A 19,756-nucleotide genomic window follows, 5' to 3' on the forward strand; every position below is an offset into this window, starting at 1 on the left:
CTATCGCTGAAGCTAAACATATCCATAAAGATTAGAGATGAGCGAACCGGGTTCAGGTTCGAGTCCATCCGAACCCGAACGATCGGCATTTGATAAGCGGTGGCTGCTGAACTTGGATAAAGCTCTAAGGTTGTCTGGAAAACATGGATACAACCAATGACTATATACATGTTTTCCCGATAGCCTTAGGGATTTATCCAACTTCAGCAGCCACCGCTAATCAAATGCCCAAAGTTCGGGTTCGGATGGACTCGAGCATGCTCGAGGTTCGCTCATCTCTAATAAAGATATAACTTTAAACTTTTTCTGTGGCCTGGCCTTATGGATTGAAATTTTCTTTTTCCTTTTTTTGTGCACTGAACCTGGAAGCACTGCAACAATATCTGTAGAATACAGAGCAAGCTCCCCTTCCATCTCCCTGCTCCAAAAATTCATCCAATACATGGTCCCCAAGCAGATATCAAACCGATAAGAACAGATACTCTATTTGATCTATGCCAAACGGCCAAGAAGGGATGGTTTGACATTTTATTTGAAATAAATCATACAAGTGACTGTAAGGCATAAAAATTTGCATCTCTGGGGATAAAAAAAACCAGCGGACAAGAAAACTTGCATTCCCCAAAAATATCATTCAGATACAGAATTTAAGAAAGTTCTGAAGGTCATAAAGAGCTTGAAGAACTGACTGAGATTATCCAGCTGTCCAACAAGGAAACTCAGCAGAAAACTATTATTAGGTTCTCAAACAGGCGATTGAAAATACAGTTTGAAAATGCAGCTCTTTTATAGAGTATTAAGATATGGGTTTTTTTTTTAGCGTTTTAAACAAAGTATTAGGCTTTTGCCATTGCCGCTGGAAGATTTTGGATTCAGGAGACTTACCTGAATGAAGTCTTCTTGGTAAGTCTACTCATTAAAAAAAAAGCGTACATACACTACTCTACTTGTTATTATGCAATGAAATTTTACATACTTTTTTGTCAAATGAAAAGATTTTGCTCAGATACTGGGGGACATTTACTTTGGCTGCAGCACTGAGAAATCTGGCTCCACTATCCATTACACTTGAAAAAATCCTCACTCCCCTGGTCAAGAGAACATGCTCATTCTTATTAGACACCTCCCAATTTCTGGCCAACATCAAACGCATCTTACCCATTCCAGCGGATAGTCTTTTGGTTACATTGGAAGTCACCAGCCTCTATACCTCGATCCAACATGGGAAAGGCATGCTAGCAAAAAAACGATGCTTATAGGAGAATGATTTCTCCCATGATGAATAAGTCTTTTGTCTCAAACTACTACACATCGTCCTCCACCACAATCTTTTTATGTTTGGGGATCAGATGTACCTACAAACACAAGGGATCGCAATGAGGTCCAACGTAGACCCCATATGCTAACATTTTTATGGATCAATTCAAGAACAACCATATCTATAGCCATCACCTGTTTTTGAAAGACACCTACACTTGGTATCGTTATATCAATGACATATTCTGCATATGGAATGGTGACACAGATTCACTGCTTCAACTCCATACTCACATTAACTACATCTATCCGGAACTACAATTCACCCTACACCATGACCCCTGCTCCATACATTTTCTGGACACCACAAGTCTTAAAGACACCTCTGGTGCACCTAGCATACACCTCTATCGCAAACCCACCAATAGAAACAGCCTACTGCACTTCTCCAGGAACCCTCTCAACGTCAAGAGGTCCCTTCCCATCTCCCAGTACAACCCCATGAACTGCATTGTCAGTGATCCCACCACACGCAACACCCGCTTAAAAGAGATGTCTCAAAAGTTCTCTGAGCGGGGCTACCCCAGGAGATTACTCACACCGCAACTCCCCCCTTTAATGGGACAGCCCTCTACACCACTCCTACCTTTCGTACATAAGTACCAACCTAGCAGCCCCAAAATCGTCAATGTTATCCGGAAACACAGGCCCTACCTCAAAGGAGCCTTTTCTGACGTAGGAGTTTCAATCTCCCCCACTCACTTGTCACAAAAGAGAGAGAAACCTGAGACACCACCTCATACACGCAGCCTGTCCGGTTCCAGACAGCGCTTCCTCAGCACCCCCCAAAAATGCACATACTCTTGCCTCAATTGCAGGCAATGTTCCTCTGTCACCCGTGGTGAATATTTCACCCATCCACTCACAGGTAGACTTTACCCGATTAGGGACTACCACCCATGCAATTCCAGTTTCATGGTTTATCTCATCAAGTGCCCATGCGGCCTCAGATATGAAGGCGAGACCACGCAGCGAATCCGGGATAGCATATCTAAACACAAGTCTACCATCCGATGTAAGAACTTGTTGCTGCCCATTCCGGCCCACTTTCATGACAAGGGGCACAATATGTCACAACTCTGCTTCCAGGTGTTGGAACAGGTCAGACAGCCAAGAAAAGGGGGCAATAGGGTGGAATTACTGAAACGTAGGGAAGTGTACTGGATTTATAAACTACAAACCATAGAACCACACTGAACTGAACAGGGCTTATGACAGAATATACAGCTTTTTAATAATAATTAATATTGGCACCCGCCAAGGTTGTCCACTATCCCCGCTTCTATATATTTTATGTATGGAACATCTTCTAATTGCTATCAGGAAAAAGGCATCCAAATAGGCTATCACACACATCTTTGTTCAGCTTTTGCGGATGACTTTCTACTCTTCCTCACATCCCCCCATACATCATTACCCTCCTTACTTGCCTCTATACGGGAATTTTCCTACTTTAGCAAATTACAAATTGAATATGTCCAAATGTGAAGCGATGGGGATTTCATTTAGTGATAACCTACGCTCTAATTTGAAATAACATTTTCCCAAGTCTCTCAAATATCTGGGTACAAATATTGCTCTCACACAGAAAAAAACTCATCTCAGAAAACTATACTCTTCTGATACAAAACATAAAAAAAGACCTTTCTAGGTGGGATAAAAAAGACTTATCCTGGATAGGGAGAGAGAATATAATCAAAATGAATATTCTTTAAACGGTTCCCGCAGTGCTTTCGCACACACACTTATGAAAGCTAAGTTCTATTTTATCCCACTTTGTCTGGTCCTACAAACACCTAAGAATACAGTTCAGAACTTTATCCAGATCTAAAATTAAAGGTGGTCTTGCTCTACCTAACTGCAAGCTATATTACAAAGCCTCAATTCTGAGTAGGGTTCTGGAAAGCTTTCACTTCCGAACAACTAAGACTTGGATTGCCACTGAAGCCGAGATCACCAAATTTGACCCCTCTGCCATCTTATGGACTTCAAAACATATGCTTAAAATATTAAATCAGTATTCTCCTGCCCTATCAGTGCTTCCATAGTTTCTCTTATCCCAACTTCAAAGCAAAGAGCTCCTCATATCTTTTCTCCAGGACCACTTATGTAGTAACCCCAGATTTGTTCCTGCAATACACCTTTATTCTTAGGAATCCCAGCTAGACAATGGTTTACTTTTTATTCTATTCTAGACAAATAAGGGTTCAAATCATTAGATGACCTCCCCTTCAGGGGGAACCGCTTGTCACCTCCTTTTGACACAGAGGTTATCAGAGGTCACCCATACGCGCAACTACTCACGTTTTATAACAGACAGAAGTGTATACTCAAACTTGATAGGGACCCCTTATCATTCGAGGCATTGTGTGCTCTCCCATCTCTCACACAAAAAAACATTTCCTCTCTCTCTATAGTATACTGTCAATGGAAGGTAATGAGCTTCCACCTGATTTTATCTAAAAGTGGGGGTCTGAGCTCAAGACTAAATTTACTGTTGATGAAATAAGCAAAGCCTTCTACCTCTCGCACAAAACTTTAATTTCTTGTAAGATACAAGAAACAAACTACAAAATTCTTTCAAGGTGGTACAGGGTCCCTACTAATTTGGCCTTGATGTACCCCAATTAATCTGAGAGATGTTAGAGATGTGAGAGAGACAGAGGCACTATGAATCATATATGGTGGAGCTGCCCAATCATACAACCATTTTGGACAGAAATAACTAATGCTGTGTTTACGCGGAATGATTATCGTTGGAATTTTCACAATAATGGTTGCATTTGAGCGATAATCGTTCTGTGTAAACACGGCAAACGATCAAGCGAGAAATTGTTCGCTTTGATCTTTCAACATGTTCTCAAATCGGCGTTCGCTAAAAATTCGCAGGTCGCTTTGTGAAAAACAGTCTTTCAAAGATTTACCCTATGTGAAAGATGGGCTTAAGCGATATTAAAAGCGATCACAATAACGATTTTTCTTACAAATTTTCTAACAATTTATTCGTCTTAACGCTGATCGTTATAAAAACCAAATCGTTGCTTCAAAATCGTTAAACGATCGATTGGGCAAATTATCACTTCATGTAAACGCAGCATAGTTCAATCAATCACATTACCAATTTAAAAATTCTCAACTCTCCAAAGCATGTATTGCTCTCCATGCTTCCAGGTCCCAATCATATGCACAAAAAATTCTTACTGGGCTTCCAATTGGCGGCAGCACAAGCAGTAATACCAAGGAAATGGAAATCAACTTCTCCACCCACTCCTGAGGAATGGATAAAAGAAGTACAGCATTACTACCGAATGGAAGAACTTCTCTCAGAGAGTAACAACTGTGGAAAAACTTTTTCCAAGTGCTGGTTGCCATGGGTTTCTTATAGGGAATCAACTCCATATCATAATCTTTCAGGAGTTCCATCCACACACCCTCCCTCCACATCCACAAACTCTGGTCCCATAATACCACTACCAGGTATACCTATATAACATTCATTTGCAGATCATTTTACCCCACCAGTATAACTCATTCTGAAGGATGTGACTCACAAATAAGGTTTGTGAACTACGTCATGTTAGGGTACAAACACACACAGCAGATACGCAGCAAATACGCAGATCTGCAGCAGATTTGATGTGTTGTTATTTAGATCTAATCTGCTGCGTATTTGTTGCGTATTTTCTGCGTATCGCAGCAGTAAATACGCTGCGTATATGGTGTGTGTGTGTGTGTTTATACCCTTAAGAACAAATTCTTCTTTAATGTTACAACAGATCACTAGATGTGACTTGCTTGTATTCCTTTCCTGTTTTGGACGCCACGGCAATTTGGCACCCGACTTTTTTCTCTCTCACCTGACTCTTACCTACTACCCTCCTCAATACCCTGGCTTTCTCTCATTGGTTTCTCCCCCTCCCCCACCCAATCCCCTCCCCCTTTCATCCCTACTCATTCCCTATTGGTTTCACAAAGAAATAGACGCTATAACATTGGTCGCGATATCTTGCATATGCGCACAGGTTTATAATAAAAAATTTCTGATTGATGTGTATATTAGCAAACACTACATGTTGAGATACAAGCCTGTAAAAACATCCTCCACATCCAAATATGCTCAATTGGTTCTGCCTTTTCCCCTTTTCTATACTTTGTTTAAAAATTTTCTAAATAAAATTTTAATTTGAGAGAGTATACAGCTTTTAATTGTCTTACATCGAATTTTGTACGTGTCATATGTTACTTCTCACTCATGTAGCTGCTGTCATTGCCTCTTATATATTTTATGACTGCTTTTCACCATCCGTGTATTTACCCCGTTTCCATCTTCCTTACTAGGGTTAACACATGGATTCCTCTATGGTAACTATCTCAGTGTACCTTCTCCTTCCCTCCATTCCCCATATATCTTCTTACTATTCCTTTCCTATTACATTCCTTCCCCTTCTCATTGACACTACTACAGATCTCTCACCCCAGCTAATTCCTAGCGCTAGCTAGGGTGAGAAATCCCCCAGTGTTGCAGCCTGGGTTTTGGAGGGACAGGATGTGACTGAAATTGAAAATGTTCGCACAATCCACATACAAAAGTAAAATATTTTAGTATTTCAGTTAAGAATGCGTTAACACCCCACATGAAACATTTGTGTAGTGTCCCAGAGCGGGTGTGCCACTACTGAGTTAGCACACCTGTAGTAAGGTACTGAGCATTTCTATGCTCTAGGCTGAAGGTATGCACTGAAGGTCTGTCCTCACCACTTGGTGTCTATTTCTATGCACCTAGCACAGCTGAAACTACCATGCAACACTGCTTCTATTAGGTACAAAGGTTTAATTGCTTCCAGAAAGTTCCCCACCAAGCTCCCTGATAATTTTGTGGTGTGTTGTCTGTTCTAATCAGTATTCCTGCATGGAGAGTGTGTCAAGAGCCTGTTCCTCCTGAGTGTTTACTTCAGGATTTTCTTTTAGGGTATAAACCCACACACCGTATAAGCAGCGTATTTACTGCTGCGATACGCAGCAAATACGCAGCAAACACGCAGCAAATACGCAGCAAAAACGCAGCAGATTATATCTAAATAACTGAACACAGCATCAAATCTGTACCAACAAATCTGCTGCGTATTTGTTGCGTTTCTGCTGTGTATACGGTGTGTGGGTTTGTACCCTTAGGCCCCGTTCCCACTGAGCAAAGCTAGCGGAATTCCGCGACGGAATTGTCCGCCGCGGAATGCCGTTAGCCTCCCGCTCATAATGGGACTCTATGGGAGGCGCGCGCTGCTGCTCTATACGCGCTGAAGAATGAACATGTTCATTCTTCAGCGCGGACAGGGCAGGAGCGCGCGCCTCCCATAGAGTCCCATTATGAGCGGGAGGCTAACGGCATTCCGCGGCGGACAATTCCGTCGCGGAATTCCGCTAGCTTTGCTCAGTGGGAACGGGGCCTTAAGGTGTCCCAGTCACAGTATGCCTTGTTAAAAACCTAAGGTGAGGTAATTACTACAAAGGGATAACCCTCGCCTACGTCTGGGGTGACTATTCTTCTTCTAGGTCAGGACATCAAACAGCTTACTGGATCTATTACCGATAGAACACATCATGGCGCAAAAAAATGACCTCACACAGCCCCATAGACCAAAGGATAAAAGCGCTATAAGCCTGGGAATAGAGCGATTTTAAGGAACATATATTTGATAACAATGGTTTGAATTTTTTAAAAGCCATCACATAATATAAAAGTTATACGTGTTTGTATATCTTTGTAATCATAACGACTTGAGGAACATGCACAACAAGTCAGTTTAACCATAGGGCGAACGGCGTAGATGCAAAACTCCCCGAAATCAAAACAAATTCCTTTTTTTTTATCAATTTGAAAGCGCAAATGATTTTTTTCCGGTTTCGCAGCATATTTTATGGAAAAATAATGCCTGTCACTGCAAAGTACAATTGGTTTCGCAAAAAAATAAGCGCTCATTTAAGTCTCTAGGTGAAAAAATGCAAGCGCTATGACCTTAAGGGGTTAAAAAACAAAAAATCTTTTCAGAAAGCAAAATTTTAAAAAATTTACTAAGAACTAAATCTAATGTTGCATTTACACTGAACGATTATCGTTTTAATTTTCGCAATAACGATCGCATTTGAGCTAAAATCGGCTCGTGTAAACACAGGGAACGATCACCCGACGAGCGAGAAATTGTTCATTTTGGTCTTTCAGCATGTTCTCAAATCATTGTTGGTCTTCCGCTAAAAATTCGCACATTGCTACGTGTAAACAGTCTTTCAAAGATTCACCCTATGTGAAAGGTGGGCTTAAGCGATCTTAAAAACAATCGCAATAATGATTTTTTTCCGTCTTAACGCTAATCGTTATAAAAACCAAATCGTTGCTGCAAAATCGTTAAACGATCGATTGGGTGAATTATCACTGTGTGCAAACGCAGCATTTCCCTCCCCAATAACTAGTCAGCAGGCGGAAGCCATTATTCAGGGAAGGCTCGCCTGTTCCATTATATGTTATACAGCCTGTAGCTGAAGGCCAGAGCTCCACATTTCAGCTGTCCCTGCCTCCTCCATTACTAGTCAGCAGGCTCCCCTCAGGTTTAATACAGGACTCACTTGCTGCAATTGCCAACTAGTACTTATTCTGTGTTTTCCCCTTCAAGTTGTAATATTTCTGCCTTCCCTCTGCACCTTCACCCTTTTCCAATCTAAGCTGCAAAATGGCTTCTGGCCTCGTCTGGCTGATGCCCCCACCCTGCCTGAATTACACGAGATGCTGGAGAAGGTAACCGGACTGCACGGGTTACTGAGAGAACAACAGCGGCGGCCAGCTGAGGAGCCACACAATCACCCTGCTCCCTTCTCCTCCACACACTGAGCCGTGAGGAGATCTGAACGGCGGGAACAACTTCAGGCCACACCCCCTCTAACAAGGCGGGCAGTGATTGGGCAGCCAAATGTAACTAACCAATCACAGCGAGCGCGAAACAGAGACCGCGCCGATTGGTTCACAGTGATTGGCTGTGAGGAGAAACTGTCCAGTTTTTTGACGGAGCTCGCACACTGCCACTTTACTGCCTTCATAGCGTCTCCCCCGCATGTCATTTCTGCATAACCTGTGCTTCTAAAAGGCGAACAGGCCCACCAGCCAATCACTGGGCAGTATTAGGGATGTGGGCGTTCTATCAAACAATCACGGAGCTCACTAACCAATCGCTGTACAGGTGGGCGTGTCTAAACGGCGGGCAGCACGAGTACGAGTTGCGGGTTGCTATGGAGATGGACGGAAGTGACATGAGGTGAAAACAAGCCATGACAGCATGGTCACGTGTGAGCAGCATGGAGGGCTCTGTCTTGTAGGAGTTTATCAGTCCTATGTTGAGGTAGAAGCAGCTGCAGTCTGTGTGCTGGGAGGAAGGGGGAGCGAGGCTGCAGGGTGACACTGGGGGGAGGAGGATTATTTATTTATTTATTTATTTATTTGAGGGTAAATGGTGTTGGTGAGTTTAGGTGAATGTAACATTGTATGTTGGAGGCAGCTGAAGTGAGAGGAAGTGTTTATATGAGGGGGTGGGGAGTGATATGTTTACATGGGACTGTACATAGGAGGAGGCTGAAGAGAGTGGAGTGATATGTTTACATGGGACTGTATGTTGTATGAAGCAGAAGGATGAGTGTGATATCTTTACATAGGATTAAACTTACCAGCTGGAGGTGTATACCTCATCAGATGTGTTTCCACCACTGCCCCCATAAACTCTTCTGTGTCTCACTTTGCTTAGGGTATGTTCACACTACGGAATCAGCACAGAATTCCAAGCAGAGTTCACACCGCAGACTCCACTTGAAGTTCAACCTGTCCCATTTATTTAATAGGATGTCTTATGCACATTCTGCCATCTGTGCCTAACGAGTTGACATGTCAATTCTTTGGGTGGATGGCGGAGTGCGTGTGAGACATCCTGTTGAATCAATAAGACTGGTTGAATTTCAAGCGGAGTCTGTGGCATGAACTCAGCTTGAAATTCTGTGTTGATTCCGTAGTGCGAACTCATTAGAGAGGGCACACTGAACAAACAACCCTAGGGTACATAGTAGGTCCACAGGGCATTTCCCCGAGTCTCTTGAAAACCTGGTGACATTCAGAGTACAAACCTCTTGCTTAAGACTACACACATCCCCCCACCCCTCTACTGCAGAAACATGAAAAGACATGCACTATCTGCAGTCAAAAAACTGTGAGTGGTCATCAAAGGGTTAAAATCCCATTGTGGTAACTATGACTAGTTTGGTGTGCTGCTTGAATCTTTATTCCTCCTATATCTATGTAGTGCCTATGCTGATGTATCTATAGCGTTCCTCTTTTTTTTTTTTTTTTTTTTTTTTTTCATCCTCTCTATAACTCTTTCCTCTTTATGAGTGTCTGTATCTCTTAACAGTCTCTCTCAATGTGGTTCCATGGTGTAATCGGCAGCTCTCTGGGCTCAGATTCCAGCAGTCCAAGTCTCGGTGGAACCAACTATATTATTTTTTAGTGATCCTTCATTCAGTGTCTTTCTGTCTGGCAATGGATTTGTATCCCCCTTCTTCCTTCTCACTTTCTCTCACAATTTCCTACTCTCTATTTGACCATGTTTATATGAGGGGGTGCAGAGTTTTTACAGTTATTTAAAGCGACACTGTACCCACAATCTGACCCCCCCAAACCACTTGTACCTTCGGATAGCTGCTTTTAATCTAAGATCTGTCCTGGGGTCGGTTTGACAGGTGATGCAGTTATTGTCCTAAAAAATACTTTTAGGGTACAAATACACACAGCAGATACGCAGCAGATTTGATACTGCGTTCAGTTATTTAGATCTAATCTGCTGCGTATCGCAGCAGTAAATACGCAGCGTATAAGCCATGTGTGTTTGTACCCTTAAACTTGAAGCCCCTGCCAAACGGGAGTATCTGTGCCCTAACTTTGCACAACCTTTCTGTCCCTCCTCCCCACCCTCTTCATCATTAGGAATGCTCCAGGCAGATTGCCTCATATTCCCCACCTGTGTCAGCCCGGCACATGGGCTGGATCGTTAAGGACCCGTATAATGTTCAGCATGGAGAAAATTTTCCAGTGGCATTCCTAATGATGAAAAGAGTATCGAGGAGGGACGGAGGGGTGGTGCAAAGTTAGGGCACAGATACTCCCGTTTAGCACGGGCTTCAAGTTTAAAAGTATTTTTTTTAGGACAATAACTGCATCACCTGCCGAACGGACCACAGGATAGATCTTGGATTAAAAGCAGCTATCCGAAGGTACAAGTGGTTTGGGTGGGTCAGATTGTGGGTACAGAGTCGCTTTAACATATCCCCCCCTCAGGCTTATGCACTTCCTACATCATTGTTGCAGCTTTTCTAGTCCATTCAAAAATAAATAATATGATACGTGGACAAACCAGCTCTCAGCAGCATGTTTGACATCAGCAAATGTCATCAAAATGACAACCATTGGGGTGTTTCTTGAGGTTAGGAAATTATAGTTAGAAGGGACCAGGTTAGGTGAATAGGGGGGATGGTGGACCAATTGGAAACCCAGGGTTTCCAGGATCCCTTCAGTCAACTTTCCTGACCATTTCCTCTTAATTGCCTCCTTTAGGTGGCTGGCATAATGCTGCGTTTACACGAAACGATAATTGGCCTGATCGTACGATTAACGATGTCGGAGTAACGTTTTTTTTTTTTTTTTTTCATAACGATCAGCGTTTAGACGGTACGATATATTGAACGGAAATTCGTTTTGCGATTGCTTAAGCCTATCTCACACATTGGTTAAATCGGCGAACGACTGTTTACATGGAACGATCAGCGAATTTTTTGCGAACGACAATTTTAGAACACGTTGTAAGATCAAAATGAACAATTTCTTGTTCGTCGTTTGATCGTTCGCAGCGTTTACACGTACGATTATCGTTCAAATTCGATCGTTATCGTGCAAATTTGCACGATAATCGTTCCGTGTAAACGCAGCATAATACTCTTCAATTATACTGTAGCCCTGAGGTAGGTAGTCCACCAACAGAATACCATCATTGTCCCAGGAAATGGACGCCATGACTTTTTTGGCCTATTTCTGGATGCAGAACCTCTTCAGTGGCGGGGACCCACTGTGGTGCTATTCCTTTGACTGTCCTTTGGTTTAGGGATAATAAATGTGGGGCCAGGTTTCATCGTCAGTCACTAACCTATCCAAAAAGTCCTTTGAGGTATCATATTGGGCCAAAACAGCTTTGGATGCCTGAATTCTTCCCTTCTTCTGTTCACTGTTAAAAAATTTCGGCATCCACTTTAAAGAAAGCTTGGGCATCTCAAGGATTTTGGTAGTAATGAAAACAGCTTATAGACAACATAGCTTGGTTGGTCTGTTGAGGTTGTGGGGTGCCCACTGAGGGGGGGGGGGGTCATGTTTAATGTTGAAATGCCTAGTCTTAAAACAAGAAACCAAGGTTTTGACACTGCTGTAGGAAGGACGCTTCTCCTCTAGTGTCTGTGACATCTCAGTGTGACTGCCCTTTGCAGACTTTCCCTGGAGAAACAAAAACTTCATGACGACCCGAAACTCCACAGATGTGAAAATTGCTTGTGCCTCTGCCGCCTCAAGTTGTACCCAAAATTAAAAATAGTTGTGAGAATTGTAAACATCTCATATTTGCCCAGTTATGTAACAGGATATCAAGCTTTCATATGGTACCAAATTCATTTTTTAATTTAAACTAGAAGGGGGCAAAGTCAGGAACTTCTCAACCCCCCGTGTATTTACTTACTTTTTTTCCTTTGTTTTGTGATATTATGTAGATCATAATGTATAGTGTAATGTATCTCTTTTGGTTTTGTTTTTTTCCTAGCAATAGTATAATTTTTATTTTCAGGTCATAATGATAAATACATTTTTTGACAGAGGAATGGGGGATAGAAATGACAGATAAAGAATTCCCCACCACCTTCATTATTCCCAGATGAACAAAATTGAAAAGAAAGTCAGCAATTTTCCATAAAATAGAGCAATGTTTTGGCCACAACAGCACTTCATCAAGCTAGTTTTGTTAATGGAGATTGAATACAAAATATGGTTTTATTGGGTCCTTGGGTTATCTGTAAGGTCCCCTTTACACATCAGGAAAAATTTCTCTAGATTTCCTGACTTATAGGGTTCCATGGGATTTTCTAAATTTTTCCTGAATGGTGTCCGTGCCAGAAAATAGGCCCGGAAGTTATAGGGCATGTCCTATAATTGTCCAAAATTCCAGCATGGATGCCCCATAGAACCCTATTCAAGTTCACACAGCAGCCCAAGTGGTGCAAGAGGATTACTCTTGGTTATAGTTACTTATGGAAAGACACCGATATAATAATGCATAAGCTCGTGAATAATGGGGACAATTTGGAGGTGGTTACAGCCAGTTCCAAGGATTATCATGGACATCGATTCGTGCACTTCACCACACAGACTTATTTTTATAGAGAGGGAGATTGCCTACAACCAAATGCATCACCAACAATTTTCAGCATTTTTGAGGAAGATTTTTCATCCTCAAAAAAGTCCATTCTGCATGTTAAAACCGAGTTTTGGAGAGTGGCACAAGCGCTTCGTATACATTCAGGAAATGCACAGAGCGTATTCAAGTCTGTGGATATGGCGCTGAAATTCGGTGTGCCTTTTCGACAAGCTGCTAATGCATAGCATCTGAACACAGCCTTACTAGTCGTTTATTGGTGAGAAACCGTTCTCATCCTCATGTACATGCTACCAGTATCTGCGCTCTGCTACTAGAGTCTGCCTCAGGCGGGCAGGTAAGTATTATACCTCTGCAAGTCCAATGGGGCTACCGGTTTGTCAGTGACAGGAAATTCTCCTGTCACTGATACTCAAACATCACATTTAAGGAGTTAATGGCAGACTGCAAGGCATTCACAGCTGTCCGTCATTGACTGTGAGGACCCAACAGCTGACATACTGCTATATCATATGTTGGGAATGGTTTAAAGGCAACCTGTCATGACTTTCAAGCTCTTGAACCATGAGACGTGGGTACAGTCTCCTATGACCGCTCCCTTCCTCTTCAGCTTTTGATACAGTAGATCTCTCATCTCTTTACCCAGAAATGGAGAGATCTATAAGTTAAAGCCAGAGGAATGGGGAGAAGCCACCATAGACTGCCCCTATGATTTCAGCAGTGTGAATGTGATGGTAGGTTTTCTTTTAATCATCACAAGAAAATTCTTCATTTGTTATTGGATTTTTCTTGACCGCTTGATCCAACTTAAAAAGAGATGTCACCACAGTTTCTGCCAGGAGAGCACCACCAGCGCCTTAGGCGGTGTTCCCACAGTGTATTTTGAGCCTCAAAAATGATACTTGTTATACAGGTCTCTTAAGGATCATGTATTTCCCAGGCTGCAGATCAGTCAGGTTATGGCTATCCCAGAAGGGATTGTTCAGGTGTGAAGGTGGCAGCTGTGAAGTCTGTCACTGCGGCCTAAAAGCTAAAGTCTTCACAACATCAGACAATAGAGAGGAATATAGCACTGACGCATTCATCATATGTGATTGACATCATTTACGTTATTAGGCGCTCACAATGCATTGTGATATATGTGGGCTGCACAGTGAGAAAACTAAAGATTATAATTGCTGAACGTATCAATGCTGTAACAAAGGGGCAGACTTCAGCTTCAGGGACTCTGAAATGGGTATTCCGGGATCCAGAATAGTGAGTGCAGCTCTGAGGTATAATACAGGATATAACTCAGGATTAGTACAGGATAAGTAATGTAATGTATGTACACAGTGACCTCACCAGCAGAATAGTGAGTGCAGCTCTGGAGTATAATACAGGATGTAACTCAGGATTAAATAAATGAGGTCCTGACATAACTGCTCATGTAGTTACATTTTATATAAAACTAGATTATATATAAAGGTGAATGGTCCCTTTAACATATTGTTATTAACCTGGTATAATAGTAGAGGACATGGTTTCATGTTCCTGTTCTCGTGAAGTCATGCCCAGTGTGTTAGAAATGTGTGAATGGAAAGTGAAAGCTCAGTGTATAAAAGGCGATAACTCAAGCAGTGACTGACATCGGTCTCTCTGACTTGGAGACATGAGTGACGGCTTTGAGCTGGGACCTATGACTGAGGATGAGGACAGGATGGCGGTGGAGGCTCAAATCAGAACCTTATGTATTCTGCATGATGCACTGATCAAGAAGAGATGGCTTCTGGCAGAGCCGGGCAGAGACTATGGGACACAGGCAGAGAAGGTTCCTCTGATTCCCCCTCAGCTGGTAGAAGATCTTATACAGATTCTGCAGCAGGTCCAGCTCCTGAAATATAACAGAACCCAGAATGAAGCTGGCGTCGACACCATGTACCCAGTGTCGAGTTCTGTCATTGGCTTATGCTTGGAATTTTGGCAAAAACACGAGAACCTGAGCTCTAACTCCCGCCCGGGGGCATTAATCATGGCAGCTGCCTGTCTTCTGGGGTACCATGACTATGACAAGATCTGGATGGAAGAAAGCCAGGGGAGATCTGTCCCGAGGGCCACTCGTATCTCCGAGGCATTTGAAGTCTGGATGAGACACAAAGGAGACTATATCGATGGTTCTTATACCTGTTGCGGTGAGGCATTGGTGCACTCTGTCTGTGAGGACTCGTATATGAGGTAAATCGGGGTGTAGAGGTAGCAGGTGTACTTGGTGCCTGAAGGGTGCTACCATAGATCCCTCTGTACAGAAAAAACACCAGTATTATAAATGGCAATGGGAGGTGGGGGCCCAGTCTTAGAGTTTGTAATAAAAAGCTTCTGTAGTAAATGTTTTACCATAAGTGTGCGTTTACACAGAAAGATTTATCTGACAGATTTTGGAAGCTAAAGCCAGGAATGGATTTGAAAAGAGGATAGATCCCAGCCTGTCCTTTATGACCTGATCCCTGTTATAAGTCTGTTCCTGGTTTTGGCTTCAAAGATCTGTCAGATAAATCTGCCTGTGTAAACGCACCATAAGTGTCAAACTCGCAGCCCTCCAGAATTCCCACCATGCCCGGACAGCCAAAGCTTTAGCTTTATATCATCAGATTTACACACAGCTCAAAATGCGTGGGTTTCAACCTTATCGTTGATGTTCGAGGAGTTTTATAATTTATTTTTTTCCGCTTCCTTGTTTCTTCGGCCTTGGCATTATACCTTAGCAGCCAAGTGGAAATAAGGCTTTAACCCCTTAAAGACAGCCAATTTCGATTTTTGCGTTTTTGTTTTTTTCCTCCTTGTGCTTAAAAGGCCATAGCACTTACATTTTTCCACCTAGAGACCCACATGAGCCCTTATTTTTTGCGCCACTAATTATACTTTGCAATGACAGGCTGAATTTTTTCATAAAGTACACTGCAAAACCAGAAAAAAATTCAAAGTGTGGTGAAATTGAAAAAAAAAACACATTTTGTTTATTTGGGGGGTATTTGTTTTTACGCCATTCGCCCTGGGGTAAAACTAACTTGTTATGCATGTTCCTCAAGTTGTTACGATTACAACGATATATAGCATGTATAACTTTTATATTATCTGATGGCCTGTAAAAAATTCAAACCATTGTTAACAAATATACGTTCCTTAAAATCGCTCCATTCCCAGGGTTATAGCGCTTTTATCCTTTGGTCTATGGGGCTGTGTGAGGTGTCAATTTTTGCGCCATGTTGTTTACTTTCTATCGGTACCTTGATTGCGCATATACGTCTTTTTGATCGCTTTTTATTACAATTTTTCTGGATTTGATGTGACCAAAAATGCGCAATTTTGCACTTTGGGATTTTTTGGCGCTTACGCCTTTTACCGTGCGAGATCAGGAATGTGATTAATAGTTCGGGCGATTACGCACGCGGCGATAGCAAACATGTTTATTTGTTTATTTTTTTTTATAGCCTGGGAAAAGGGGGGTGATTCAGACTTTTATTAGGGGAGGGGGCTTTTTACTAATAACAAAACTTTTTTTTTTTCTTTTTTTTTTTTACATATATACTAGAAGCCCCCTAGGGGGACTTCTAGTATATACACTTTGATCTCTCATTGAGATCTTTGCTGTATTGTTCAAATAATATTTTTATGGTAAACATATTTTTGAAGAATTTTTGGTGACTTTTTTAAATTTTCCATTTTCTATCTATATTATAAAATAATTCTGAGATCTTGTAGTTTTCATTCGCACCACTGAGGCTAAAACTAAGCTGAGACTTCCTGTTTTGTCTGATAAGAGGAGGCTGCTGTAAAGTGATCTGTACAGCATTGCAGCGTCATGTGACACCAGTAGCTAGAGGAGACAATAGCAGCTTTTTGTGAGCACACTCAGCAATGCTTCACATTCATCACAAGGGGGCCGACTCTGTCTATTGTCATCTATGTCCATGAGGGTTGCTGTAAAGCATGTCGCTAAATACTTTTTAAAACAACAAAATTATGATTGTCACTAGAGATGTGGGAAATTACAGTAAATTCATCCGAAGCCAAACCTTTGGGAGTTGATTGCTTTAGTGTACAGACTGGAAAAGTCCAGGATGACAGCACTAGATTTCCTAGGGCTGTATCCATCTTTTCCAGGCAGCGTTAACGGCCGAAGGTTTGGGCTAACCCCAACTTACTGTAAGTTTGCTCATCACCTATAGAAGCTGTATACAGTTCCTTCATAATATGGGGTGTGTGGCCTTTACAAACTGAAAATATCTACACTAGGAAAAAGGTCAAGTTACTGCAAAACCTCTTTGAAAAGATCACCCAAAATTGTAATGGTGATCTTACCAAAGAAAGTGGCCACTATGCGAAATGTAAAGTAACCAACTTTATTTCCTGTTTAGGTTTTCTCTACATTCTACATTAACCGAAGAGCAGAAGGAACTTGCCGAAGCTTCTATAAGGGCCACTCTGAGGATCCTGAATGATGCCTGGGACAAAGAGCTCTTTATAGATTATAAACGATCAATACATCTGCGCAGAGTGAATCTAATATGCCCCCAGATCACTGATACCCTTTTGGCGGACCTAAGAAAGACACTGCAAAATGTGACATTTAAATGTGACAGTAAACCAAGAAATGAAGCGCTCTTCGCCTACCCCGCAGCCCAGAACCTCATATATCTCTGCCCTTTTTTCTGGATGCAGAACAACCGGCTGGGCCATGGGTCTCGAATCGGCACATTGATTCTCTGTGCATCACAAATGTTGGGTTACAGACATGTCCTTTATTGTACAAGTAACTCTGAAGAACCCACGGCGTATCAGGAACAGGGTTTACTGACAGCCGATGACATCTGTGCTGCATTCGAGAGTTGGATGAACCATCGGGAACCTTACAGAGAAGGTTCCTACAGCTGCTGCGGGGAAAACAGTGAGATCTCTGTGTGTCGGGAGTCCATCATGGCATTAGAATTAAGACAATACTTGGAGATCCCAGAATAATAGATAGGGAGGGCAGTCTTCATTACAGTGACGTAGACCCCATGGGCATCTACTAGGTACAATAATAAACTACAATGAAGGGGACAGTTTTGCTACTGCAAGTGTGCCAAAAATACCTGACTTGCACCACACTTATTACTCTTACTATGAAAGTGGAAGGAAAGGGGATCAACATGCAAGCAGCTTTGTGTTCTAATATGTAAACCATCTAATAGGTAGTGTATATTAGACTAGACCTGCTGAAGCAAAACTACAATTACCATCATGATCAGACAGCCACAACAGGCTGAGGGCACCTGTGGACTAGACAGTTTAAAGATGCTCCCCCGCTTGCGTGTAATAGCACAGACTGAGCAGGGAATGCTGAACTGACAGGTTGGGGCTAGCTTCCCCCTTGTATCGTGGCGTGTTATACAGCATTTAGATTGTGTAGTTATTACAGTCCATGTCCACAATCAGAAAGATTGGTGCTTGATTACAGAGCCCAATCAATTGTGTGGCCTAGGGGAATGAACAGTCTCGTTCCACCTAATAACTTCATGATAGTCGCCCTCACATTCACATTTACATGAGAAGATATATGGTCGATGACCGAGGATTTTAATGCCCAAACATAAGATGAGATCAGCTGACGAACGAGAGATTTCTTGTTTGTCGCCTGACCGCTGATCCCTTTACAAGGTGAGGGTTCCTGCCTGCTTATAATCAACCCATGTTTAAAGACATCAAAAGTTTACACTGTTTTAGTAAATTTGCCCTGGTGTGTTAGTTTTGCCCTTTGTTTTTCTGTAAAGGGGTTGTCCAGGATTGTTACATTTTAAAAACAGTGCCACACCTGTCCACAGGTTGTACATGGTATTGCAGTCTCATTCACTTTAGTAGAGCTTGGTTGTTTACCAGACGCAGCCATACACAGGTTTGGAGCTGATTTAGGAAAAATCCTGCCATGTTTTTCTAATCCTGGTTATCCCCGTTAAGTTTTATTACGATCTGAATCTTCCCATTGCAAAAATGTAAAGACTACAGGAAATACTGTCTCAGAACAGTCTGCACAGAACTTTCCTTGGAAGGGTGACAGCTCTTCCTCCAGAAAGTCTATTTGTATACTGTATTTCTTTTCCATATACCACTGCCTTATATTTCCATTCCTTCAGTTTTTTCCCCCATAAGAGATCAGTCTGCAACCTGCGGCCCTCCAGACTCCCATTACGGCCCAATAGTCTTTTACTGATGTGCGTTTGAATTCGCAGAGCACTTTCATAGGAGAAATAGTATTACCCAGAATTCTTTGCTAATGAAGTCCAACAGACCTGTCCACAGATCCCTACAGCAAATACTTGACATATGATGTTATTGTGGGTTCTACTTTCTGGTTTAAAGCTGTTTGCACAGTCCGTGTATATTAGGAGCTTGAGCACAAAGCTTTTGTTTGTGGGAACCTTAGCTGCAATCCTGTCTCCATTCAGAATACATGAACACTGAGCCAGTCAGAGCATGCATGTGGATAAAGAGATGGTTGTAGGCAGAACAAAAATGTATGTGTAATGTTACTTTTCTTTATTTTCTCCAGCAATACGATACAGCTATCACCCTATAATGGAAATGATATTACCCTGTTCATTCTATCCCAGTCAGTACAGTAAAGCTGTATATTGTGTACGTTGATTGCTACTGCAATATCTCAGTATATGAATGGTTAAATAATAAAAAAAAATTAAAAAATAAAAGCCTGATTTAAATATAGCACACTATTGTTATGGTACATTTCAATTCGGAAGGGGAGGGTGCAGATTGAGCTTGAGAAATTCAATCGGAGTCCGCCGAGTGGCCTTCACTTGAAATTTCTGCGCATATTCCGTAGTGTGAACATAACCTAAAGAGAAACTGTCAGGTCCCAGGTGACCCACACTGGATCTGACGTGTTTTATGCCCCTTGTGGTGCCACAAAG

The 19,756-nt window shown here is 42.1% G+C and overlaps 1 protein-coding gene and 1 pseudogene across 1 annotated transcript; one reads left to right on the top strand and one right to left on the bottom strand.

Moving 5' to 3' along the window:
- Positions 1-346: 346 nt before the first annotated feature.
- Positions 347-517, bottom strand: LOC138802257 (U2 spliceosomal RNA; annotated as a pseudogene).
- Positions 518-13,129: 12,612 nt separating this feature from the next.
- Positions 13,130-19,534, top strand: LOC138801971 (uncharacterized). The gene is made up of 2 exons (XM_069985066.1): positions 13,130-15,026; positions 17,207-19,534. Exons 1-2 carry the CDS (start codon positions 14,464-14,466, stop codon positions 17,805-17,807), a joined length of 1,164 nt encoding a protein of 387 aa, XP_069841167.1. The 5' UTR covers positions 13,130-14,463; the 3' UTR covers positions 17,808-19,534.
- Positions 19,535-19,756: the final 222 nt, after the last annotated feature.

This window comes from Dendropsophus ebraccatus, chromosome 9 (genome assembly GCF_027789765.1).
Source record: "Dendropsophus ebraccatus isolate aDenEbr1 chromosome 9, aDenEbr1.pat, whole genome shotgun sequence".
NCBI lineage: Eukaryota > Metazoa > Chordata > Amphibia > Anura > Hylidae > Dendropsophus > Dendropsophus ebraccatus.

Bases quoted from the DNA above. Each gene is read 5' to 3' on its own strand.
- LOC138801971 (XM_069985066.1), top strand. From the start codon at position 14,464: ATGAGTGACGGCTTTGAGCTGGGACCTATGACTGAGGATGAGGACAGG. The intron at 15,027-17,206 runs GTAAATCGGGGT...TTTCCTGTTTAG, and splicing joins TGTGAGGACTCGTATATGAG to GTTTTCTCTACATTCTACAT.